At 32.6% G+C, this 27,201-nt stretch overlaps 2 protein-coding genes across 7 annotated transcripts; both read left to right on the top strand.

Moving 5' to 3' along the window:
- The first annotated feature begins 1,551 nt into the window (after nucleotides 1-1,551).
- Nucleotides 1,552-10,831, top strand: LOC134688433 (potassium channel subfamily K member 2-like). Of its 4 annotated transcripts, XM_063549140.1 has the most exons (7): nucleotides 1,552-1,917; nucleotides 3,404-3,556; nucleotides 4,602-4,769; nucleotides 7,890-8,228; nucleotides 8,673-8,818; nucleotides 9,644-9,694; nucleotides 10,291-10,831. In XM_063549140.1, exons 2-7 carry the CDS (start codon nucleotides 3,415-3,417, stop codon nucleotides 10,327-10,329), a joined length of 885 nt encoding a protein of 294 aa, XP_063405210.1. In that variant the 5' UTR covers nucleotides 1,552-1,917; nucleotides 3,404-3,414; the 3' UTR covers nucleotides 10,330-10,831. The 4 variants fall into 4 exon arrangements, with proteins under 4 accessions (XP_063405210.1, XP_063405213.1, XP_063405212.1 ...); XM_063549143.1 differs by lacking the exon at nucleotides 7,890-8,228; XM_063549142.1 differs by lacking the exon at nucleotides 3,404-3,556.
- A 566-nt stretch (nucleotides 10,832-11,397) lies between these two features.
- On the top strand, nucleotides 11,398-22,921 carry LOC134688434 (potassium channel subfamily K member 10-like). Of its 3 annotated transcripts, none has more exons than XM_063549146.1 (7): nucleotides 11,398-11,784; nucleotides 15,648-15,812; nucleotides 16,585-16,752; nucleotides 17,664-18,002; nucleotides 19,015-19,160; nucleotides 21,882-21,975; nucleotides 22,393-22,921. In XM_063549146.1, the coding sequence occupies exons 2-6, from the start codon at nucleotides 15,671-15,673 to the stop codon at nucleotides 21,957-21,959; spliced, it is 873 nt and encodes a 290-aa protein (XP_063405216.1). In that variant the 5' UTR covers nucleotides 11,398-11,784; nucleotides 15,648-15,670; the 3' UTR covers nucleotides 21,960-21,975; nucleotides 22,393-22,921. The 3 variants fall into 3 exon arrangements, with proteins under 3 accessions (XP_063405216.1, XP_063405214.1, XP_063405215.1); XM_063549144.1 differs by having other exon boundaries at nucleotides 11,399-11,784; nucleotides 21,882-21,932; XM_063549145.1 differs by lacking the exon at nucleotides 11,398-11,784 and having other exon boundaries at nucleotides 15,561-15,812; nucleotides 21,882-21,932.
- Nucleotides 22,922-27,201: the final 4,280 nt, after the last annotated feature.

Below are 27,201 nucleotides of genomic sequence, written 5' to 3' on the forward strand. Positions count from 1 at the left end.
GTGTAACCTTTCCACGTCAGTTTTAATCTAGCGGCGTACTACAGTACATGATATATAAGGCATGAAGATGTTATTGTTACAGATCAGCTAAATTATCTATAGTAAAGGATCCTACAAATTAATGTAAGATACAGTCACAGAAAATAATTATATTCATAAGTACGTCTGAGTCAGTGACAACCCTACAACAGATGTATCCATCGGATCGCCATCAATGATGGTGATACATGGCTGTGTACATAATGTATATACAACTCGTCTAAACATCAACTCAACAATGTTAGATCTGTAAATTTGCTTTCGCAAATTTTTGGTTCTTCCTTCGCCGGGATTCGAACCCATGCTACTGTGATATCGTGACACCAAATCGCCTGCACTGCAGCCGTCCCGCTAGACCACCCGACCACCTGGGCTCTAAAAAAAAAAGAGCTTTCGCTGGCCATATGTTACCTTTCCACGTCAGTTTTAATCTAGCGGCGTACTACAGTACATGATATATAAGGCATGAAGATGTTATTGTATATATATATATATTTACGACTTTGCCTTTGGTCTTACAGGATATTGTCTCAAAACCAATCAATATTTCAGATATGTTTAACCACACGCCACATTCTACAAGAGACTGTTAAGTCAGGATCTGAGTGGCAGGATCTGAACGGTTGTCGTTGACTCATGTCTGCCATATTTTTGTTCGTAGATTGGATTATTATAAGCTATGCCGTTAGCTTTTTTACTAAATTGTTTCATAATTCTTATAACGGGGTTCTTTTATAGTATAATAATGTGAGTCTTCATTGTCGAAGACCATACGGTGACATATACGGAATTAAATAAAAATAACAGAGTTTTATGAGTTAACATGTATATAGTTAAGATGGCATACTATATTAGAGTATGAGTGGGAGTATTATATGGGATATGGCTTAATTGAACACACTTTGTTATAGTATAACTATAGAAACTTTAAAGAAACCATAAAAAACTAAAATATACAATAATATGACATTGAAAGAAATAATCGAGGCCATAAGTTACGTTTTAACAAATAAGTAATGTTCAAAACGTCAAATGGATCAGACACACGTTTTACAATTTAAAAACGTATCAGCCAAAACAACAAGAAATATACACATTAATATTATAAATTCAGCTATAATGAATTTCTATAATTTTTGTCACTTCTTCAAAATTACAATAATAAATGCACGCAATATATCTCACATTTTTACAGAAAGCAACCATCAACAACCACTGGATTTCAGGTTCCTGTTTTTTTTGTAGTATCATTCGGACCTTCGCATGTAATCTAACAATCGAACTCACATGTACACGTAGTACAAATAAAAACGTTTCGTACATTAATTTGATTATCATTTCATCATTTAAATTTCTGTATATACGAAGTAGGAATTTTGTTTTGAATATTTATGTCTAGTAATAACATCTACAAACAATGATAATCGTATTTAAAGATTACGGATCAATCAACCTTAGATACCTGTTAAATATTAGCACTTATATTACATGTAAAACGAAACTAAGGGTCTACATTCTAACCTGAGTTAAAACCCTTTACAACGCAGGGGCATGGAAATTTTCAAAATACATCGTGTGTAACGGAAAGATGGAACGACAAATGCATTTAAACTAATACCTCGATATAATCGTTTTCACTATTTAAAGAATATGTGTAATTCCAAACGAATATATAATATTGTAATCTAAACATTATGATAATCGTTTATACAAACAAAGTACAACTACGGCACTTAAGGACCGAGCCTGAGGAACGAGCACATAGCTACATAGCTACTAATAAGCTGAATTTATAATAAAGCTGTGAAAAGGAATAATGTACATCAAAACTCACAGTGTTGGAGGACTAGAATAATCGCCATTCTGTCAAAGTTCAAGGTATGCGCAATTGTCAATCGTTTTTTGCTTACTGCTTAGAATATATAATTTTATAATCAAAAGTGTGGTAATATAAAAGAAGATATGTTATGATTGCCAATGATACAACTCTTCACAAGAGCCTAAATGACATAGAAATTAACAACTAACGGTTACGGTACGGGCTTCAACAATGATCAAGTCATACCACATAGACAGCTATTTAACTACTAATCAAAGGCTAAAAACCTATGTGGTGTCGAATTAAATCTTTGCAGCCTTTTTTTAAAACGCTTTGACACACTTTTTATATTATATGTTAACTTTGTCTCGTCATAAATATTTAGAAATATTCGCCGCTACATGCAAGTTTAATAAGTAAATAGAAATACAATTATCAATAAATTAAGTTTGATCTCAGATCTGTTCTTTGTGTCTTTTTGTGTCGGGATGTATAAGTACCCGGCCACGTCAACTTGTATGTTTATCCATCTGATGAGTTAGGAGTTAAGCCTTTTTCAACTGATTTTTATAGTTCGTTCTTATGTTGTACTGTTATACCACTGTCCCAGGTTAGGGGGAGGGTTGGGATCCCGCTAACATGTTTAACCCCGCCACATTATTTATGTATCTGCCTGTCCCAAGTCAGGAGCCTGTAATTCAGTGGTTGTCGTTTGTTTATGTGTTACATATTTGTTTTTCGTTCATTTTTTTTATATAAATAAGGCCGTTAGTTTTCTCGTTTGAATTGTTTTACATTGTCTTATCGGGGCCTTTTATAGCTGACTATGCGGTATGTGCTTTTCTAATTGTTGAAGGCCGTACGGTGACCTATAGTTGTTTTAAATGTCTGTGTCATTTTGGTCTCTTGTGGACAGTTGTCTCATTGGCAATCATACCACATCTTCTTTTTTATAAGTATTTGTAAACACAAGTCATCATCGACATAAAGATAATAATTCTAAATAAAGAAAACGAGAAATCTATTCTGATGTTTTTTTTTCACAAACCGTATTGTCTAGTTCTTTACAATTTGTAAGACTCTCAGAAACAGTCTACTATCATCATACACGATTGTAGAAACATGTCAAATTGAATATTTTTTCATTTATTGACTGCTTTTCGATATCACATTTTTTTATTCAGTTTCAGTCCTGTGTACTATAGGCACAAAATATATGTCTACAAGACCAAATCTCTACATTAGAATTACATTTAACTGGGTCGATAAAAATGTAAAGTACACATAATTTCAATGTATATCATAAAATGATTTGCATAACAACCTTATATTGAAAGTTAAACTTAGTCAATTAAGGATTTATACCCGTCTATTTTTAAAAATGGGTATTTAAAAAGTGCTATTATTAAATTTTGCGCAGAGATCTTTTTATTTAATGTTTTCAATTAAAAAATGGTATAATAACACGTCTTCTGATTGGCTGAAAGATTTTTGTCTATCAGCTCATACACCATTTTGTCTTATTTTGTATATCTTTCTAATAAGAACTTGGAAAGATGGAAGGGAAAACCTTGTTAATCCTGATACTTGTTTTGTTTGTGTATTCTCTGATTGGTGGAGCTATAATGATGGCACTAGAACAGTCCAATGAGGAGACAGCTACAACAGATATAACAACTACATTGTCAACATTTTTAAGTAAGATAAGTAGATCAGCAAGTAAATGAACATAATGTATAGAAAAGAGAATGGAAACGGGGAATGTGTCAAAGAGACACAAATTCAAGCAAAGAGCAAAAGTCAAGGCTACCAATAGATCTAAATGCAGCGGGGAAATTTAGCACCCAGAGATGGGATTCAGCTAGCGCCTAAAATTTAAGCATATGTCAGACGCCACACTAAACTGCGAAACACAGAAATGAACCAAAATACAAAAAACTCACAAAATTAACCAAGGTTAGAAATTTCTGACATCGGTCAGGTGCGGCGGGGTTAAATTTTTTTTGGTGATATCTCAACCCCCCCCTTCTATATCAAGTCCTATGTGGAATACTTATTTAAACTTAAGAGGGGTTATAAGTTGTAAGTGGCTTTGAACTAGCTGTTAGTAACTGCGAGTACTCTCAGATCTGTACTTAGTGTCGTTTTGTTGTTGGGATGAACAAGTACCCGGCCACGTCCACTTGTATTTGTAGTATTTGTATTTTTATCCATTTGATGAGTTAAGCCTTTTTCAATTGATATTTATAGTTCGTTCTTATGTTGTACTGTTACACCACTGTCACAGGTTAGGGGAGGGTTGGGATCCCGCTAACATGTTTAACCCCGCCACTTTCTATGTATGTGCCTGTCCCAAGCCAGGAGCCTGTAATTCAGTGATTCTCATTTGTTTATGTGTTACATATTTGTTTTCGTTCATTTTTTGTACTTAATGTAGATCAATATGTGACACTTTAATAAGCTATTATTTATCTTATCTCTTATCTTAAATTAGGCCGTTAGTGTTCTCGTTTGAATTGTTTAACATTGTCATTTCGGGGCCTTTTATAGCTGACTATGTTGTATGGGCTTTGCTCATTGTTGAAGGCCGTACGATGACCTGTATTTGTTAATTTCTGTGTCATTTTGTTATCTTGTGGAGAGTCTCATTGGCAATCATAATATATATCAATCATAATCCTGGTACCTTTGATAACTATACCACATATTCTTTTTTATACTTATTCGTGTTTTCTTTTCACAGCCGACCACTCGTCTTGCATGTCAAACAGTGAATTAACAGCTTTATTAACGGAAGTGAGAGCTGCCTATGATAGTGGCGTGTTGTCTGTAAACGGAAGTACTACTGCTGCCTCACAGTGGGATTTCGGGAATTCACATTTCTTCGTCCTGACAGCGATAACTACAATTGGTATGTACAGGAACATATATTAGATATACTGTTCCCAGGTATGTATCATAGCTTGTTATTATCAAATGACATTTTGTGTACTACAAATAATCTTATTTCCTTGCTTAAAGACGTTATATGCACACTTATAGTGTAATCAGCAGGCGGAAACCGGGACAACATAAGAGATTGGTATGGTGGCCGGTTAAGGCCATTTCGCGTTTTCGCGTTTTCGCGTTTTCGCCCATCATATTATATAGGGCGAAAACGCGAAAACGCGAAATCGCGAAGTCGAAAACGCGAAAACGCGAAGTCGAAAACGCGAAAACGCGAAGTCGAAAACGCGAAAACGCGAAGTCGAAAACGCGAAAACGCGAAATATTTTTTCTTTCCGATTTCGCGTTTTCGACTTCGCGTTTTCGCGTTTTCGACTTCGCGTTTTCGCGTTTTCGCGTTTTCGACTTCGCGATTTCGCGTTTTCGCGATTTCGCGTTTTCGCCTTTTCGCGATTTCGCCTTTTCGCGTTTTCGCGATTTCGCGATTTCGCCTTTTCGCGTTTTCGCGATTTCGCGTTTTCGCCTTTTCGCCTTAAATTATAGGTATATTGATCCAATATCCACCCGTTTATAGTATGGATCACATTTCCGACCTTACATTGATTACGTGCTACGTGTACAATGTTTCGAGTTCTTTCGGAATTATATTCCAGGTAACTCTCTTCAGAGGTCGTCCGTTTTATTTTTATTTTTTATTTTTATTATTATTATTATTTTTATTTTTTATTTTTTATTTTTATTTTTATTTTTATTTTTAAATGTTTGTTTGTTTATTATTTTGTACATTTTATTTATTATTGTACCTTTTATTTATTATTGTTCGTTTTATCAACGTATGGATAACTGGTTTTGGTTATTGTTTAAGATACGTTTCAATATGCATTTTTCATTGTCAACGCACCTTCCTTTGGTTTTAGTATAACTGTCTAATTAATTTCTATTGGGAGACATTGATTTATTTCAAGTGTTTCTTAACGATTTCCCCAATGTTCCTGTTTCTTTTGAATGCTATTGTGGGTTTTTTATCAAAGAGATTTTTGAACTGTGGGTTGTCTTGAATTAAATGCCAATGTTTTCTTATAATGGTTTGTAAATTTTCCGCATTAGCGTGGTATTGTGTTATGAAAGATATATTATAGTTATCTGTGTTTTTGTTTATTCTTGTTTCTTTGTTTGTTAATTTGTTTAATCTTTCTGTATGGGAAATATTTCTTAATATTTTATTTACAAAAGCGATTTTGTAACCTCTTTGTATTAATTTTTCTGTAAATAAGTTTATTCTTTCATTAAAATTGTCAGGATCAGAGGTATTTCTAAGAATTCGTATTCCTTCACCTTTAATAAAGGATTTAAAACAACTTTTAGCGTGGTTTGAATTTTGGTGTAGATATTGGAATTTTTCAGTTGGTTTTGTGAAACATCTAATATCTAAGATATTTTCTTTTTGAAATCTCTGTCCTTTATACGTTTCTAAGTCTAGAAATTTCAAACTTTGTCTGTCAATTTCATAAGTAAATTGCAGTAGGTTGTGGTTTGTGTTTGCTATTTCGAAAAGAAGTTTAACTTCTTCCGTAGGACCTTGAAATAAAATATATCCATCATCCTTCATACGTTTATGAAATAATATTTTGTTTTTGTGTGGAAAGATGTTTAGAATTTTATTTATATGTTGGTATATAGCTATATAAAATAAAAATAAAACGGACGACCTCTGAAGAGAGTTACCTGGAATATAATTCCGAAAGAACTCGAAACATTGTACACGTAGCACGTAATCAATGTAAGGTCGGAAATGTGATCCATACTATAAACGGGTGGATATTGGATCAATATTCCTATAATTTAAGGCGAAAAGGCGAAAACGCGCGAAAACGCGAAAAGGCGAAAACGCGAAATCACGAAATCGCGAAGTCGAAAACGCGAAAACGCGAAAACGCGAAAACGCGAAAACGCGAAGTCGAAAACGCGAAAACGCGAAGTCGAAAACGCGAAATCGGAAAGAAAAAATATTTCGCGTTTTCGCGTTTTCGACTTCGCGTTTTCGCGTTTTCGACTTCGCGTTTTCGCGTTTTCGCGTTTTCGACTTCGCGTTTTCGCGTTTTCGACTTCGCGATTTCGCGTTTTCGCGTTTTCGCCCTATATAATATGATGGGCGAAAACGCGAAATGGCCTTAACCGGCCACCATAGATTGGTATAAGTGAATTGGTTTGTGTGTTATAAGAAAGTCCACAAAGGGCTTTCATCCTATAATCCCGATATTTCACAATGGTAACACGATGAAAAGTTGTCGTCTACTGAGGAGACATATAATAAGGAAAACATTATCAATAGTGTCGTGGGCCTCAATCCTTTTTGTTGTCTGGGGGGGGGGGGGACTAAGGGATTGAAGTCACGCTTTTCGTTATCCAAATTTTATTTTACTGCCATTTAACAAACACATGTATGACAGACGACACTAACTGTTCGCCGCCGACAAGCATCAAAAAAGGTATACAGTCCCGTAAAATACAATAAACAGTATAAATTATGTCCTACATTTCCAAGAAATACCCAGAAATACCAAATAGAGGTATATAACAATAGTCTACTTATGATAAACTTGTTTGAAAGGATCATCAGTTCACAATTAAAAAATTATACCCCATCTGTCATCATGTTATATTATGGAAATAACGACACAGCAATATAAGAAGAGAAGATGTGGCATGCATCCAATGAGACAACTATCTTCCAGAGACCAAAAGACTGGGATGCGAAAACTAATATACCATAAGGAGACGTGGAATGATTGCTTACGCCACAAATATCAACCATATGTCCCATGTCCTGGACATAAGGAGTATAGAACTATAGGTCACCGTCTGGACGTCAGCAATGAGCAGAATCCATACCGTTAGTCAGCTATATAAAAGGTCAACATCAACTAAAATGAAATTAACACATTATAAATTTCATGCGTCCTAAGCGCTGTTCTGCATTTACATTATTAATGTAAAACAATAAAATGTTAAAAAAGTAAATTCCAAAATAATATCACTTTCATTGTTGTTAAACAAACATGTCTTTCGAACTTCAATTTTGAAGGATATGGTAATCAAACACCAGCAACAAAAGGTGGACAAGCCTTCATTGTTATTTTTGCATTGATTGGAATTCCAGTTACAGGGTTGATGATTGCAGGACTTGCAGAAAAAATAAAGAAATTCTATAGTTATTTAAAAACTAAGACAATACCATGTTTGGAAAAATACACCAAAACGGAAAATGTGTTAAAACATTTGTTGATATATTTGACCATTATTTGTTTACTGATATTGATCCCGTCTGCTATATTTTTCACAATCGAGGGCTGGACATACGGAGAAGCCATTTATTATAGTTTGATAACCTTCACAACGATTGGATTCGGAGATTTCGTTGTTGGTAAATGTCTATTTTATATTATTTGTTTTGTAAACTTTCTACTCGTTTACAATTTTCAACATGGCGTAAATGTAAAACACACACAGTTGGAATATAAGTGTTATTTTGATAAAACAAAAATATGAAGTCTGGACTATATATTGAGAGGTTTAGTTCACATTAAGAATATCAATATAAAGAAATCTCAAAATATTGTTTAAAATGCGTACTGATAAAAACAGAAGAAAAGCGAAAACAAACCTAATCACTGTTTAAAATATTTGTTGAATTATTTGCAACAACTGTTTTTTGAATAAATGTGTTTATTTCCGATTCAAAGACCATATAAGTGAATCCATATTAATGCCAAAATATGCCATTTTTAATTACCCCACATGTAAATTTTAGATATATTAAATAGACATATACTAAAGCATTTCGTAATGCGAATGTTTTCTTTTCCAGGTACTGAAAATGAAGGTGGCACAAGAATTGTTTACAAACTTTTAGTTATTATATGGCTATTTATTGGCCTTGCATGCCTTGTGACACTCATTGGAGAATGTACAGACACATTAAAGGCTTTCACGGAGAAAAAGGAAAAGGAAAAGGTAAAATAGTATCAGCAGTATTTATATTATAACTATACAAAAAACTGACGACTGAGCAATAAAAATAACGGTGATCCAAGATGATCTGGAAAGGTAGAATATCCTGCTCCGAAAGTGGCAGTCGCCATGTTGGTCATGATAAGTAAAACGTCGGTGATAAGTCTTATTTGGGGAGAAATTTGCAAGTTGGTTAATAGAGTTTCATACTGAAATTATAACACTGTTTTAAAAAAAGAAGATAATCATATTTTTGGTAGAGGAGCATCATTTAGTAGTATTTGACACCATTTAAGATGATTTAAAAGCTTGTAAGAATATGATCGTGTAGAGGACGATTCTGCTGTAACATCTCTGTAATACAGTTTCGTTTACATTTACGTTGGTAGTGGATCAATGATCAGCAGATATATATTTAGCTAGAATCCTAGGTAAGGGTTAACACGTTTGAAATAACAATTCAAAGTTAATCTTCTGAGAAGTAAATTGGTCTTCAAAACCAGCTGGCGTGGATTGTTACTACGTATATATAAAGTAACATATGTCCCTTTAACTGCATCTTCGTTAGCCAATGGTTACGATCCACTCCCGCTCTCTTGGCTAGCGAAGATGCTTTAACTGGTACTGAATATGAAATAATATCACGAATGTTCTTATTGACAAAAGGGAATGACGTTCTTTGCAGTTGTGTTAGTGCAACGAATATGACTGAGTTATGAAAAAAAATGTATGTTTTATTTCCCCCTTTCTTTAAATGTAACATATTATTTGTGCACACGATACATATTTTACAATTATCCGTTGCAATGGAGATCTATTTTATTTAAGGTGAAGGATGGAAGTAACATCCGGGATACAGATACAGATGTTAACATAAAGGTATGTAACCACTAGGAATACATTAACTGCTCATAATGGAACCATCCTTATAAAAAATATACCTTTGTCAAAGAGATCTTACCGTTGACATATTTGGAATCTACATTTTCCCAATTTTAGAAGGAATTTTAAACTACATCACTGGATTGTCAGGTCGAGACTAGAGCCTTACTATTTTTAGTATAATATGAAAATAAAAGACTACATTTGTGTCTGATCAATGACATATTAAATAAATATATAAAAGTAAAATCACAAAAATACTAAACTCCGAGGAAAATTCAAAACAAGTCCCTACTCAAATGGCAAAATCAAATAATAAAACACATCAAAATAAAAAAGAAGATGTGGTATGATTGCCAATGAGACAACTATCCACAAAAGACCAAAATGACACAAACATTAACAACTATAGGTCACCGTACGGCCTTCAACAGAATTCCTGTTTGGTGGACAATTCTAATCGGAAATGTCAGCGATCAAAATAATTGAAAATGCAGTATCTTTTTTTATATTGAATATTTTAATTCACATATATAAAGGTTTTCAACATCATTATCATTTTCATTTTCGTTTTTTCATTTTTGTCTTTTCAGACTGACGTTGTGAATGGTGATCTTACAAAAGTGGCGTAAACTTTTCATATACAAACTATGATTCGTGAGTCTTATGCTGACTTGACACGTATATCTTATATGAAATGGACCCAACCTTCTTTTTCAATGAAAATGAGTCTTTCGTCTGGTCTCAAACTATATATTGATATAGATTTATACTCCAACGAATGTGAATCTTGTGACGTGTACTTTGTTATAATATACATTAATAAAAATGTCAATTCGGGGCAACCGTAGTTTACATGTGTACTTATAGCGACATTAAAGAAGTTTTTTTATCAAGGTAAAAGCTAAACACTGAAGAATTCACGCTTACTAACAAAAGTAAACCTTTAAGAGCTTTTTAAGAAGAGGTACTTTGGTCGATATGCACCAAACTATATCGTAAGTTTAATATGTTAACAGTGATCTTTAAACATGTTTGATATATGATTTCAATGGACAATTGAGAGTCGAGAGTCGAGTTGAGACATTAAAATATTGGATCATGTCAAAAGTGTTAATTTTATTATAAAGCACACCGATGGCTTTTCTCACGTTATTTCAAATAAATATAAAATATTGTTTGTAAAGGTCTTTCTACTTTTTGTTAACATGATTATGATTAAGGTAGGCATGTTAGTAAATGATTGCATAACATTATGTGACAAGTTCCATAAAAAAAAGGCAACTTTTACTCATGGAATAATAAATGCAACGTCCTTCATATAAAGGGACAGGTAAGGGACGCGGTATCGGGTTTCTTGGATAATGAGGATTATAGAGATCATAGTTCCCCTTAAAAACCCGTTAAGGTAACCATAATAGGAAATGTACGCTCTGGAATATCATATCAACTGGAAGATCTATACTCCATATGCAGGCAGCTGGAGTTTTTTCTAAATCTTTTTTTTACCAAAAGCAGGATTTTTAATTATTTAAGAATAAGTCTTTTTTTTTGTTTTCAAAGAATCATTTTGAAAAAAAATTATTCTTTTTGTGACTCACATTCATGACTCATTATTTTGATAATAATATCTCATAATCACTGCAATATTCAAAAATAAACTGGCTCATGAATGGTCTTTTTCACTTCCTTGACTTATTTTAATACATATTGTAGTACATACATCATGTACATGTAAATAAACATATTTGTTGAATTTTTGTTATAACAATATGAAATGACACCAAATCATGAAATATTTCCAACTGTCGTGAAATGGTGGATGGATGAGTTACAAACAAGAAAACAATATTTACTAAATGCTTTTTTTTTTAATCTTTATGACCTTTCGGAAATAAATGTAAAGTATAATTTCACACATTTCTAAGTTGTGAAACGATAGGATTTCCAATTTACGTTCAAATACAGGAAGAATTATATATAAGTTTATTTTTTATCTTAAGGATGTTATAACGTTATCACACGATATTCGAACACTGTTTGGTACATTTTAATCTATACACGAAGTCGGGAACCATATTTTCAAGGTAAAACATGCATAGTTAAATTTAGTTTTCTCTATTTTTATAAACTGTACAAAATAGCCTTCTAAAAGAACAGAGTGACAAAATACATTTGTGGTAAACGAACTCTGAAAATTAATTTCTGTTTTTGACTTTCATGTATTTCAAAAGTTGTGTATTTAATATTAACAATTACATATCTGTTAACAAGATGAGTATTCGTTGATCTGGTGAATGCAATGATCGCGACAGCAATCGAGTTATACATTGTAGTTATGCAATATAATTTAGAATATCTGTTGTTTTGCTTTGATCAAATGTCTATCGTGTTGAGTTCAGTAAACTAAATTGATAGTGTTATAGTGCAATTCTGCTGTAAATGCCGGAATAGGAAATAATTTCTGACTGCAAAACATGCTTCATGGGATTTTAATTTTGAATGGCTAAAGAAAATTTTGTAAAAACTTTTGTGATATCGAATAATAATAAGATACATACAAAATGCATACGTTTATGGGCGACTTAATATGACAATGACAACAATCAAAGTTCAAACATAAAAGAAGCTATTTTTCTGAAAATAGAGGACGTTTAATTAAGTATTGCTTTCAGTTAGTAACACAATTACCTTCACCAAAATACGGAAACATAAAGTAAATTTAGACGGAGTGCACACAGTTGCAAAATCGAAACAGGAAAATATAATCATGAATCTGGATATTTGAAATAAACTATTTGATCATTACTAAATGCAGCAGTATGAAACAAGGATCACATTTTATTGAAGTTTACTTGTTTTGACAATGTTGGTAATTGATATATGAGGCAGAATCAAACTGCTTTATTTGAATCATTGTTATCCTTTTTTCAAGATAGAATAGATGCGTTTAATAAAAAAAGGCATCAGTAGTATGCCTCTGTTTAAAAGTCATAAATCGCTTGAGAGAAAACAAACCAGGTATACAAACTAAAACCGAAGGAAACACGTCAACTATGAGAGGAAAACAACGAAACAACAGAACACTGAAGTGAAAGAAAAAACTATACAACAAACATAGAAACAAATTATTAGATAACAACTGCCATATTCCTGACTTGGTACACGACATTTTGAGAAGACATTGTGTTGGGTTGAACCTAGTTTTATGTCTAGCCAAACCTGCACGTTATGGTGATGCTAAAAATACCACTAAAATGGCAACATTACACGAGAAGAATAACTCACTAATAAATCCAAGATAAAAAAAAGACATAGTAAAACCTGTGTAAAAAAGGGACGAAGGGTACCAAAGTTATAGTCAAACTCAGAGATTGAAAATAAACTGACAACGCCATGGCTAAAAATAAAAAGACAAACAGACAAATAATACTACAGAAGACACAACATAGAAAACTAAAGATTAAGCAACACACACCCCACCAAAACGTGTGGTGATCTCAGGTGCTCCAGAAGGGTAAGCAGATCCTGCTCGACATGTGGCACCCATCCTGTTCACATAGTGGCTTTAAACTAAAATCATACACATGAACTGGGTGATTAATTATCTTTACTTTTACATACGAATAGAAAAAAATAGAATCACAACTACAAAAGATTAGACACAAAACAGTATCCGATCAGAGGTACAAATACAACGTATACATGAACGTTGGATAAACAATTAACGAGACACGTCTAAGAGCATTGTGAATTCACACTCAGAAAACAGTCATGTTCAGGGATATGTCACGTTCGGTACTTAAAGACCAGACGACGTGCAGTGTAAACCATAAGACGTGGAAAACTCGTCCTTAGTTAGTTTCGAAACAGACGCATATGGATCAATCAATTCGTGATGGTGTCCATAACATTTAGTTTACGGAGTTTCATTTTAATTTTTCCTCCTCATAACTTTGATGGAGCAGTTTCTGCGTAAGAAGCACAATCCTGTATATGAAGTTTGTATAGTGTGAACATGCACAGACACACATTATCAACTGTCATATGTAAACACCTAACTAGGGGGAGAGGGTATGTTACTGCTAAGAAAGGGGACATTTGGTAAATTGAAATCGTCCCGTTTGTCATAGATTTTAGTGTAAAGCCGTCTATCTGTGCCAATATTGACTCTTAGATCCGTTTCTGTGTGCTGTTGCGTTTCGGTGTTGTGTCGTTGTTCTCCTCTTATATTTAATGCGTTTCCCTCGGTTTTGGTTTGTTGCCCCGATTTGGTTTTTGTCCATGGATTTATGAGTTTTGAACAGCGGTATACTACTGTTGCCTTTATTTAGAACACCAAGTTTAAAAATAACTTGGAAGCCTGGATTTTTATTGATGATCAAGTTGCTGTTAATAATTTAGACTTATGCTTCATAGATCACTTAGAAGATTCAACAATATGACGTTGTTTTGTTAGGACACTTAGGTTTATTTAGGTTTCCAATACAGTATCTGTATTTTCAGTTGTGTTTCTAATTGATAAGTCTAACAATATTTTGAGTCTGTTAATAGCACATACCGCAGGGAAGTGTTATTGACAATGTTAAGGATACAAATAATCACTTTGTCAGCCATTTTATATATTGACATCCTGCTACACGTGTTTGTAATCGAAATTTTTTGTTGCAATTGGTTTGATATAAGTACAAGAGATATACATACTGATCATAAAAGAAGTGAGATATTTTCTAGTGAACCGATATCTGATTAAAGATATTATAACCAAACGTTTCTGTCATAGCGACCTTTGTTGGCAAAAGATAGTTTTAGAAAGGATATTTTCTTCTTTTTATTTTTTGCCAATACGAACTGCAATGACAATTTTGTGACCTGCAATATCCGAGATGAAGTTTGTAATGGTTTTGAATTGGGTTTTGTTAAAATAGTTTGTAAGCATACATATAAGCTGTATAATACAATTGTAAAATTGGCTGTGAATAAAGAGTAAAAATATAATACTATAAGGGCAATAGTAGTATAAAGTACTAAAGTACACAAAAATACTGAACTCCAAGGAAAATTCAAAAAGGAAAGTGCCTTATAAAATGGCAAAAACAAATGACGAAACACATCAAACGAATGGACAACTGTCATACTCCTGACTTGGTACAGGCATTTTCAAATGTAACAAATGGTGGATTGAACTGTTTTTATAGCGCTAAACCTCTCACTTGTATGACAGTCGCAACAATTCAATACCGCTGTTCAATGAATCGATTGAACTGAACCAAATCCTAGTTACATACCTAGACTGAGGGAAACACACCAACTGTAAGAGGAAAAAATCCACGGAACAACGGAAAGACTGAACATATACAAAGGCAAACGTCTTACATAGAGACATACTATTTGTTAACTACTGTCATATGCCTGATTTGATGCAGGACATTTTAAGATAAAATGGTGTGTTAAACTTTGTTATTTGCTAAATTTATTATGCATTTTATGTAAACAAAGACTAATAACGGCACTTGTTAAACAGATATTTTGAAAACTAGTTGCCACACATAGCATTTGTACAAATAACTTGTTTATTGCTCGAAAGGGCGCCTTTTGGCCAAAACGAATTTCTCATGTTTTCAGTAAAACGTCTCGTCCCATCTTTGAATAGACAATCACAATATTCAAATAACTTTACTTCTCGCATATCCCCAGTTTGTTGGACATTAATCTAATAAATCAGATTATAATTTATACCACTTAATCAAAGTTAATTATTTCAACAACTAACACGAAGTACAAACAGTATAACGGAGTATGTGTATCGGTTTGTTTATTTATATCTATTTTATATATCATAATTTGAAATAAGTATAAGATGTGGTATGATTGCCTGTGACTCCTTATAATTTGTGTACCTTATAACTAGTGTAGTAATATCGGGACCAGTTTAGTTCTGTACTTGTAGATCTCTAACAACAACTTGGAAAGATGGAAATAAAAACCTTGTTAATCCTGATACTTATTTTGTTTGTGTATTCTCTGATTGGTGGAGCTATAATGATGGCGCTAGAACAGACAAATGAGGAGACAGCTTCAACAGATATAACAACTACATTGTCAACATTTTTAAGTAAGATGAAATGCATTAAATAATGAATTAAATGTTATAAATATTGTTTTAATTGTACTTACATGACCAACATAATAGGAGCTACATGTGGAGATAATTTGTTTATCCTTTCAGAGCACATCAGATCATTCCACAATTTTGTGGTGTTTTTTCTATGTTGTGTTTTGTGTAATGCTGGGATTTGTTTTTTTTGTTGTTTTCTTGTTTTTTTAATAGCATTGTCATTTTGTTTTCGACTAATGAGTTTGAATATCCCCTGTGGTGAACTTCGCTTCTTTTATTTAAGAGCTCCCCATGTCAAAACAAAATATTTATATTTGAGATATCTTTGATACCACAAAATGCATGTTGAACAATCGAAAGCATAGGTTTATTACACTTTTATTTAGGGATAATATTCGGTGCATTTTTAATTTTCCTTAGAGTTCAGTATTTCTATTATTTTAACTAGTAATTCAATAACTCGTGGTATACGATAAGAGCACCTTGAGATATTAAAAAGGCGAAATAAGCCAGCTCGTATTTTTAACGGGCAATTAATAAGGTTCCAAGAATTTAAAACGTTTGTTCATTTTGATATAGTCCGAAATTATTACATACACATGTTTGAGAATTCGTGGTGAACCATGAACACAGAATCTGTATTTAATAATATCTTTCGTTGAACAATAAGAATATGTCATATATTCATCACGACAGAAATAAAACTTTACATTAATGTCTTTTGGAATTAGCTATCAACATGAATAAAACAATATATTGTTATTCACAGCTGATCACTCCTCTTGCATGACGAGCAGTGAATTGTCAACTTTATTAACGGAAGTGAAAGATGCATATGATAGTGGTGTTATGTCAGTTAACGGAAACACTAGTGCTGCCACCCAGTGGGATTTCGGGAATTCAATTTTCTTTGTGGTTACAGCGATAACTACAATTGGTATGTACATGTTTCTCCTTCTGTCATTTTAACAAATAACTAGAAATAGTTATACGTTTCGTGTACCATATATACTTTAATTTATTGAAAGACGCCCTTCTAGCATATTTGGCGTAATCAGTGAATTGGAAACTTAGTAAAAAAAATCATAGAGTTCTATATAACAGATTGTTTTATATGTTACACAAAAACTCAAATATGTGATAATTATCTTAAGCCAGAGCATTCAAACTCAAAAGTAATTTTAAGATAGGATGTCAGTAGATAGCTCTTATACTTAATTAATTGATTAAGATAGGTAAATGCACAACACTTTCTATTGTAAAATTACTCAATTTGAGTTATCTCCTCTACTATTTGAGTTATCTGTCTCTATTTGGCAAAGTTGAAAAAACCCAACATATTGTGTTCTTTTGAAGATGCAGCCGTGAATATGGTAAAACACATACTTTTCTAAGTTTAGATTAGGAGCCCTACACATGAATTACATACTACTCTCAACATTTCTCCTTTCAGATCTAATTCAAAATTCAAAATGGAGGAAGACACTCGAGTTATAAATTGTTATAGATTGTTAATAATATAATAATAAATTAATATAACTTAATAATCTCGTAAAATGAAGCCTGAATACTTTCATATCACTAAAACTTTTTATAAAACTATGTTTTGAAGTTTTCTTAAAGTAGGATGGCACGATTTTTGAAAACAGACTTAGTAATTGTAGTGTAAAGGCGTTGTCTTGTACAGCACGCCACAACTCGGTTCTCATAGGATAACAAAAGATATACAGTAAAGTCAACTTAAAAATGCTCTAACATGACACAAATGTAAAATATGCAAATAAAAATTTCTTCATGTTTTTTTATGCAGTAACTGTAATACTTAAATAACATGTCTTTTATTTCAAGGGTATGGAAATCAAACTCCTGCAACAAAAGGTGGACAAGCTTTCATTGTAATTTTTGCTTTGATCGGAATTCCAGCTACTGGGTTGATGATTGCAGGCCTTGCAGAAAAAATAAAGAACCTCAATAGTTATTTTACAAATAAGACAATACCATGCCTGAATAAATATACCAAAACGGAAAAAGGTTTCAAATATTTTTTGTTATATTTTACAACAATATGTCTGTTAATTTTGATACCATCAGCTATACTATCCGCAATAGAAGACTGGGCATACGGAGAAGCCATTTATTATACTTTGATTACCTTCACAACGATTGGTTTCGGAGATTTTGTTGTTGGTAAATATTCATTTTGTTTTTGTTACTTTTTTAAATATCGATTTGTTTGAAGGTTTCAACCGTGCAATTAGTAAAACAAAAACATTATTGATTGTAAAATTTAGTTTGCCAAATAAATGTAGTAAAAGCCAAACAATGGTAGGTATATTTTATTTTAAAAGAAGATATAGATATATTTTTTTTTTAAATTTATTAGTTATTTATGCTTATTTACAAATACTTATGGGCAATTAATAAACGTTTTGAGAGTTGTCTCATTGGGAATCATACAACATCTTCTTTTTTATATTTTAATCAATGTTTGAAAAAAAAATGTTTGCATTTTTTCTTTTTGAACTATTGCGTGAAGTGTTGTTTTGATATTTTGTTAGTCTTAAGTGACCATTTAAGAGGGTGTCCATGGAAAAACCAGGCAGTGGATGGTACATGACATATTTTGTTTTCAAAATTTGTTCATCTATTTCATATCACAAATTCATTCTTTCTCAAAGTTAAATTTTGTTTTTTTTATTAACTGCAACAAATAAAGAGAAAAAAATACATAGAAAGCACTGAAAATTCATTGAAAAGGGGAGATAACTCTTCATTTTGTACAAAATTTGTTGCGTTGTTAGTGAACTTTAAAATCATTTTCTGAGCCAACCACTGTTGTTTCAAAAATATCTTTGACATATAAATCCTTTGTATGATATAAACGTTGCATTGGAACCAAAAATTCAGTGGGAAAAAAATTATATTGTGCCACCCATATCATAGGATTTGCCTGAAATTTACTTGGACAGCCTCTTAATACATAGGTTTATATTCCAAACACTATTGTGTGACATTTATGTCTGATTGACAAATTGTGTCCGAAAACGTCAAGCTCCCAATTAAAAGATCACAAGTCAATCAATTTTAAGTCATTGACGATTAAAGTACACATATGTGTTCATGTAGAGTTTGATTGGATCAAACAGGCGTATATATACTTCTCGTAAGATGACTACTAATAATGAATACTTTTTTCTAGGGAATACAACTGAAGGTGGTACAAAAATTGTTTACAAACTTTTAGTTATTATTTGGATATTTACCGGTCTTGCATGGCTTGGAGCTCTCATCGGTGAATGTACAGAAACAGCTAAGGCTTTCACTGAGAAAAAAGAAAAGAAGCAGGTATAGTTATTCTACTTTGCCTTTGCCTAAAGTCATATAAAACTTTGAATGAAAATAAATATTGAATATGTTTATATACTCGTAAGACTAAGTTTTACTTTAAAACAAGTGCACGAGACAATTCTATGTATTATCAAAATCTTCATTAATGTACTGCTATTGAACTATCGCCGATAAAGGAGTAGGTCCGGCCTCAAAGGAGAAGGTCCAGTAAGACCCCTTTTTGGCCCCAAAATATAGCAGTTTTACAAAATTGTTAAAATGTAAACTTTTAGTTATTTATTGGACAGTAAAATGCTTCTGCTACATAAATATTGGCTGTTTTTGACAATACAATGCACATATATCGGGTATTAGCACCATTAAGTCATGCTAAATTACTGAAAACTTCACAATTCTAGCATTTTAGACGGTTTTCGGGTAAAACGAAATGGCCGCATTCGTGTCCATCCTTAATATTGAAATATAAGTTGTATTTTACGATAATACATAACATATATAAAGGTTGAGGATGAACACGGATGCGGCCACTTTCATTTTTGACAAAAACCATCTGAAAAGTGACATTTTTTGGCATATTTGGTAGATTTTTCATATTTCAGCTTGAATCGGTGCGTTTTTTATGACTAAATCAGTTAAAATCTTTCACATACACTAATTGATTCAAATACAATAGACACTTAAGTGTTTAAAAAGTGGTCAAAATCTTTCGTCAGATGAACCTGAAATTTGAGGCCAAAATCGGCCCTTACCGGACCTACTCCTTTCAGGTTCATCTGACGAAAGATTTATACACTTTTTAAACACTTAAGGTAGCACAATACAAAGATTTTTTTACTTCCAATCACTAACCTTTGAAATGCTATAACTTTCTTATGAATGCATAGAAAATAATAAAAGAGGTATATATATAGATAGATAAAAGATTAATCTTTTAAATGAATGCAATATTTTTATTATGCAATCATTATGTAATCAATTATTATGTAATAAGTGGCAAAATCTGGGTAAGTTCACTTGAATGAATTTAGCTCTATTATCTCTTTAACTATACAGAAAATTTTAACGAAATCTTAATCAACACGTCATGGGCTTCACAAGGGTGTCTCAGATTGTCTCTATGGTATTCCATTCTCTCATAAATCTCTAATTAGTGTAAACATTCTAACCACATAAAAGAAGATAATGTTTAATTAGGTGTAAATTTGTTCTATACATTCGGTCTGAAATCTGAGACACCCTTTTGTAGATAATGGCCATAGGAACAACATATAATAAAATCAACCCTCTAGGGATACCTATGCAGAAGCTAACTTCATTTGAAATTGGAAATTTGGTGAAAAATATTTTAGACACAGTTAACATTATAATCGGTTACATAATTTTTGCATAATACAAACACCACACAGCGCAAGTGCGAGAGGAATCTGATGATGACAGAATGTAAACAAACGTGCACTGGTATTTAAAAAGGCAATCTTAAATTAACAGAAAGGAACACATTTTGTTATTTGCCACGTTCTTCACGTGTGCTGTTGTTTATCAATTTCAGAATCCAGTAAACCTCTGCAACAAACTTTAACGTTAATAAGCTTGAGATCAACAATCACTAGATAACATTCATAATACAAACATTGCATGAATTGGAAAGAGTAATCTGTTAGCTATTTAAAATTACCATTTTTATAAATTTTCAAGCATTATTAAGAAAGTTACAGGATTTTAAAACTTGGGAGTTGGAGTCATAAAATCTTTGTATTGTGCTACCTTAAGTGTCTATTTCAGTTGATTTAGTTAGTATATGTGAAAGGTTTTAACTGACTTAGTCATTAAAAACGCGCTGATTCAAGCTTTAATATGAAAAATCTATCAAATATGCCAAAAAATGTCACTTTTCAGATGGTTTTTGTCAAAAATGAAAGTGACCGCATCCGTCTTCATCCTCAACCTTTATATATGTGATGTATTATCATCATCAAATACAACTTACATTTCAATATTATGAATGAACACAAATGCGGCCACTTTCATTTAAGACGGAACCCGTCTTAAATTTAACTAAAATGCTAAAATTATGACGATTTCAGTAATTTAGCATGACTTAATGATGCTAATACCCGATAACTGTGGATTGTATTGTAAAAACCAGCCCATATTTATGGAGCAGAAGCATTCTACCTTCCAATAAATAACTAAAAGTTTACATTTTAACAATTTTGAAAAACTGCTATTTTTTTGGTCCAACCGGACCTACTCCTTTCCTTAATCCTCTCGTTAGAACTTCAGCCACCACACAGCGCAAGTGCGAGAGGAATCTGATGATGACAGAATGTAAACAAACGTGCACTGGTATTTAAAAAGGCAATCTTAAATTAACAGAAAGGAACACATTTTGTTATTTGCCACGTTCTTCACGTGTGCTGTTGTTTATCAATTTCAGAATCCAGTAAACCTCTGCAACAAACTTTAACGTTAATAAGCTTGAGATCAACAATCACTAGATAACATTTGTTTTCGTCGGTAATACGTTAAATATTTGTAATAAATACAAACAGGCAAATAGGACTTAGTTAAGAGTTAAGTATGTATCCATGCAATGGTCCAATAACTTCAATAACAATAAATATACTCTTTCACATAATTTCATATGACTGTCAATGTTCATGTTTATGATTAACATTTTACAATTGTCTGTTTAAACTGACACATGTTCCCTTTTAGGTGAAAGTTGGAAGTAACGTCGATGATACATATGAAGATGTTAATACAAAGGTAAAGAGCCTCAATACAAAACAATGAAGATGTTAATACAAATGTAAAGAGCCTCAATACAAAAAAATACTTTCCATGATGAACCAATCGTGACAAAAGATACATTAGTCAAAGCTAACCACTCACATGTTTTAAGGATCAAAATGTTTCCTCTCTTAAACAGAAACTAAGACGGAACTCACCGACGACGCACCGACGACAGACCATGCATTCAAAGTATGCCTCTCAAACGCAAAATTCCAATCGGAATTTTAACAAATGAAAAACAAACATGTCTGTGCATTTAAACGCCTTGCACATACAAACAGGCACCCGTTTTAAGCAAGAATGCTACTGCTTTGGTAATGATTTGAATTAAATTTTAATTTTGTACAAATTTTTATAATGAATATAATGATTGAACTACACAGCTGATAATTATGTGTGGTCGGTAAAGAATTTTGATACTCTATATTTTCAGACTGGTGATCTTGCAAAAGTGGCGTAGATTTTCATATGAATTGTATGAAATGGATCAAAACGTACATTTAGAATGTCCATGAGACTTTCGGTTGGTGTAAACATACGTAATGATATAGATACTCTCAACAAATGTGAATCATTGAAAACCTCTTTAAGGAGACTGTCTGAAGAAACGATAATTATAATTTGAATTAACTTATATTGCCATAATGACAATAAGAAGATGTATACCACAGTGAAAGGAGAGACCTGAAAGAATCACATGAAGTCCAAAAGGAGGGACACCGGGAGGGTCCTCGGATTGAGAGCCTGTTGTTACACACGCATCGCCAACTGTGCAAATTCCCACAGAGAAATTCTTTACAACCGATAACAATATATAATTTGGGCAATGCATCTTCAAATCATTAAAGTTGTATTCAATGATGTGTGTGCATATGAGGTCGTTGTTCAACTCTGAAAATAGCAGTTCAGAAATATAAAGGCCAACATATGTATAAAGTAAAATCACCAAAATACTGAAATCCGAGGAAAGTTCAATCGGAAAGTCCCTAACCACATGGCAAATTCAAATAACAAACACTTCAAACGAATTGACAACAACTATCATATTCCTGACTTGGTACAGGCATGTATAATTTTATGATATAAAGGAATTATTAAGGAATACTTTTGTCACGTTTGATATGTCGATAAAGAACAAATCAAGAAAAAAGTACAAGCTGACAATTAACATATTTAAGATCAAAACCTTTTCCCTTTATGTACAGAATATCAAACAAAACTACAAAGATATTGGGTACACGTTAATGACAGTAACTTTGTAACACATTCATATAAAAAAAGAAGATGTGATTTGATTGCCAATGAGACAATTCTCTAACGGTCCCCCTACGGCATTCAACAATGAGCAAAGCCCATACCGTATAGTCAGCTCTAAAAGGCCATCAAAAGGACAATGTACAAACAGTTCAAACGAGATAACTAACGGCCTTATTTATTTACAAAAGAATTAACGAAAAACAAATATGTAACTCATCGACAACAACAGAATAACAGAATCCGGATTTGAGACAGGGACATACACACATAATGTGGCGGAGTTAAACATGTTAGCGGGACCCAACCCTACTCTAACTTAAGACAGTGGTATACCAGCACAACATAAGAATGAACTATAAAAATCAGTTGAAAAAAGCATAAATCATCAGATGGACAAAATATAAGTGGACGTGGCTGGGTACCTGTAAATCCCAGAACATATCCAGAACTGATAAACTAAAATATCATCTGGACCCAAAGTGAACCAAATAGGTACTGACGTAAGTTTGCGTTATATGACCATTGATCAGCAACGAAACTTATTTACAGGCTATAGATCCTCTATAGAGCACTTATTACAATACGAAGGGAAATAACACATACAATATCGATCATAACATTAGTTTGGTCATACATTACTATATATATTATCAATGCAGAAATCACAGATTCAATACATCTGTCATTGCAAGTATTTTTACTAAAAGAGGGTCGAAAGATTCAAGAGGGACAGTCCAACTCGTACTAAACTATCCTTTTGAAAAGGAACCCGAACCGTCAATTTTTCTACAAATAGATTTTCTACTTATAAAGAATAAAAAACCTATTCCAAAACCAAAAACAGGTTACATAGAAATAATGATAATATTTCGTATATGCTCATATAATGAATTGTTTTACAAAATATAGATATACAAGTGTATATGCAATGCTATATATTACAAAATTCGAATTACGTGTGAAAAAATTTAAACATGACATGAGACAACACATATTATTTATAAATGCAATTTAAGTTTTTCTGCTGATTTTATAAATGTACCCAAATAACTAAATTCTCTCATGATATGACAGCCAATAACTGGATTAGCTTGTATGCAGATGGATTTCTCCAATACCAATACTAATTTTTAAAATAGATTTTATTAAAATGGCATTTAAGTTCACACTTGTCGTCCGTTGTTTTTCTGTTGTTCACATGTTTTATTACACCATTATATTATTAGTTTATGTACTTCTGGTCTGAGTGTTTTTGCGTTCATGTGTACTGCATTTATGTCACGTAGTGTTACCATTTTAACGGTATTTATAACATTGCAATATCAGAGAGAGGTTTGGCTAACCATCAAACCAGGTTTAACCTACCATTTGTTTTCTTAAAATATCCTGTACCAAGTCAGGAATATGACAGTATTTATTAAATAGTCCGTTTCAATGTATATTGGTGGTTTTTTTTCAAGCAATTTAGTGTCGGTATTGTTCTGTCGTAAAATTCTTTATGACTATTGAACAGCGGTATACTGCCTTTAGTTATCTCCAAACCAACATTCCGAACATTCATAACACTAAACTATCACTGGTAAGTAGAACTGATCTACCGCCGTGGTAGTCATCTCCTACTAAAACAATTTATTGACTTTGCAGATTCGCGTCTTTCACTATATTTTTTTCACAATAGACCCCACAAAACTCATCACAACAGCTAAATAAATATACATCGGGTAGTTGATCAGTATATGAACGGCAGTTAGTGAAACAATTATTTTCAAAATGACTAGCATTGAAACATTTTTTTTGTAATCTATATATTCTCTAGTATTTGTACTATATCTTGCATTCTAGTTGTCAGGGCGTGTTGAATTACATTCATATCCCAAGTACCTATCTTTGCAATTTTTGTTATAAACAACCATAAGTTTATATATGATATAGGAGACCCTTTCGTCGGGTTGTTGTCTCTTTGACACTATCCCCTTTCTATTCTCAATGATCTATAAAATGTTTTTTTTATAGATCAAATACCATACGTGTCCCGTGTGTTCTAGTTTCTAGATAATGTTATCTTGTTCATTTAACATTAAAATGCACATATCTTAATATGCTTTGAGTTGGTTATTTACTTGGTTTTGAAAAATCATATAATGACTATTATTTGTTTAAAAATATGATTTTTTCGAAATATTAAGGATTTTTTTGTTCCAGGCATAAATTACCTTAGCAGTATTTTGCTATGGAATTTTGGGTACTCAATGCATTTCAATTTTAAACTTGTTTAGCTTTTTACCTCATTTGATCTTAGTATCACTGATGAGTCAAGTGTAGTAGCGGAGCGGCGGAGAGGACAATTTTAGAAATTTAAATTACCTAAATACCTCATGGGATTTTAATAGCTCATTGGAAAGCTGAAATCCAGTACTTTTTGAAAATATGTGTCGTCAATATCAAATCTGGTACAATAATATCGAAAATCAAGGTCAAAGGTCATCACTTAAAAAAATCCTACTTTCATCTAGAGAAACAATACCATATATATTGTCAAAATTAATAATCTATTCAATAGATTATACGAGTAGTATTATGTAGAAAAACGTTAGTTCATACTAAATCTTTTTCATATTTGCACATGACGTCAGAACAACGTTTTATTTAACTTTTTTAAAGGTAGTCCATGGTACATACAAATTTTAATATATGTTATGATGGTATAATACTAAACCCCTAACGGGAAGAATTGTGCCTGAGGTTCATATGATGAAATCATAATCTTTCAGTCAGTTTAATTGAAGTCTAGAGCTGGCATGTCAGTTAACTGCTAGTAGTCTGTTGTTATTTATGTATTATTGTCTTTTTGTTTATTTTCTTTGGTTACATCTTCTGACATCAGACTCGGACTTCTCTTGAACTGAATTTTAATGTGCGTATTGTTATGCGTTTATTTTTCTACATTGGTTAGAGGTATAGGGGGAGGGTTGAGATCTCACAAACATGTTTAACCCCGCCGCATTTTTGCGCCTGTCCCAAGTCAGGAGCCTCTGGCCTTTGTTAGTCTTGTATTATTTTTATATAAGTTTCTTGTGTACAATTTGGAAATTAGTATGGCGTTCATTATCACTGAACTAGTATATATTTGTTTAGGGGCCAGCTGAAGGACGCCTCCGGGTGCGGGAATTTCTCGCTACATTGAAGACCTGTTGGTGACCTTCTGCTGTTGTTTTTTATTTTGGTCGGGTTGTTGTCTCTTTGACACATTCCCCATTTCCATTCTCAATTTTATTTAATGCCTAATGGAAAACAGGAACATATTAACTTTGATAATTGACATCGACAAATAGCATTTCTTGAATACTTTAATAGTTGAAAAGTTTTCAAAGAGTATCTGAAATGCATAGCTAATAAATCAAACCAAATATGCAGCCATGAAAAAAATTCGTTTCAGTTTTCAAGGATTCGACGTGTCACTGAGTTTTCTTAAAATGAATTCAAACTATCTCAATACAAGATACCTTTTTATTTAATATAGTTAATGGAGTTTGATATATTACTCAATTAGTGCAAGCGTGTTGTAGAACATATTCCTAAAATTGAATCATGACCGTTATGGTATCTATGATGAGTTTATTTTCATACCAAATGAAACGTCGAAAACATTATAGCAAATTAAAATAAAGTTACCAAATATTACAAGAACTATTTTCATGGTATTTCATTACAACTACCTACATTTTGACAAAAACATAAATCTGTGCAAGGAAGACCCTGCTCCTTGCAAACACGTGCTGCCTAGCATGTTTTCCCCCTGACATGAACTAATTAGATCTTGTAGAAAGTCCGATGCCATTTGTCCCTCAAAGAAAACTGGCTCTAACGTGTCATCTTGCGCAACAAAGGCACATGGGGAGCCATTACCTCGGTTGACTAGATTTGCCGACAACCAAACTTTGCTTTGCCACATTGTACGTAGTACGTGATGCTTTAATACGAATTC

Source organism: Mytilus trossulus, chromosome 10 (assembly GCF_036588685.1).
Source record: "Mytilus trossulus isolate FHL-02 chromosome 10, PNRI_Mtr1.1.1.hap1, whole genome shotgun sequence".
Taxonomy (NCBI): domain Eukaryota; kingdom Metazoa; phylum Mollusca; class Bivalvia; order Mytilida; family Mytilidae; genus Mytilus; species Mytilus trossulus.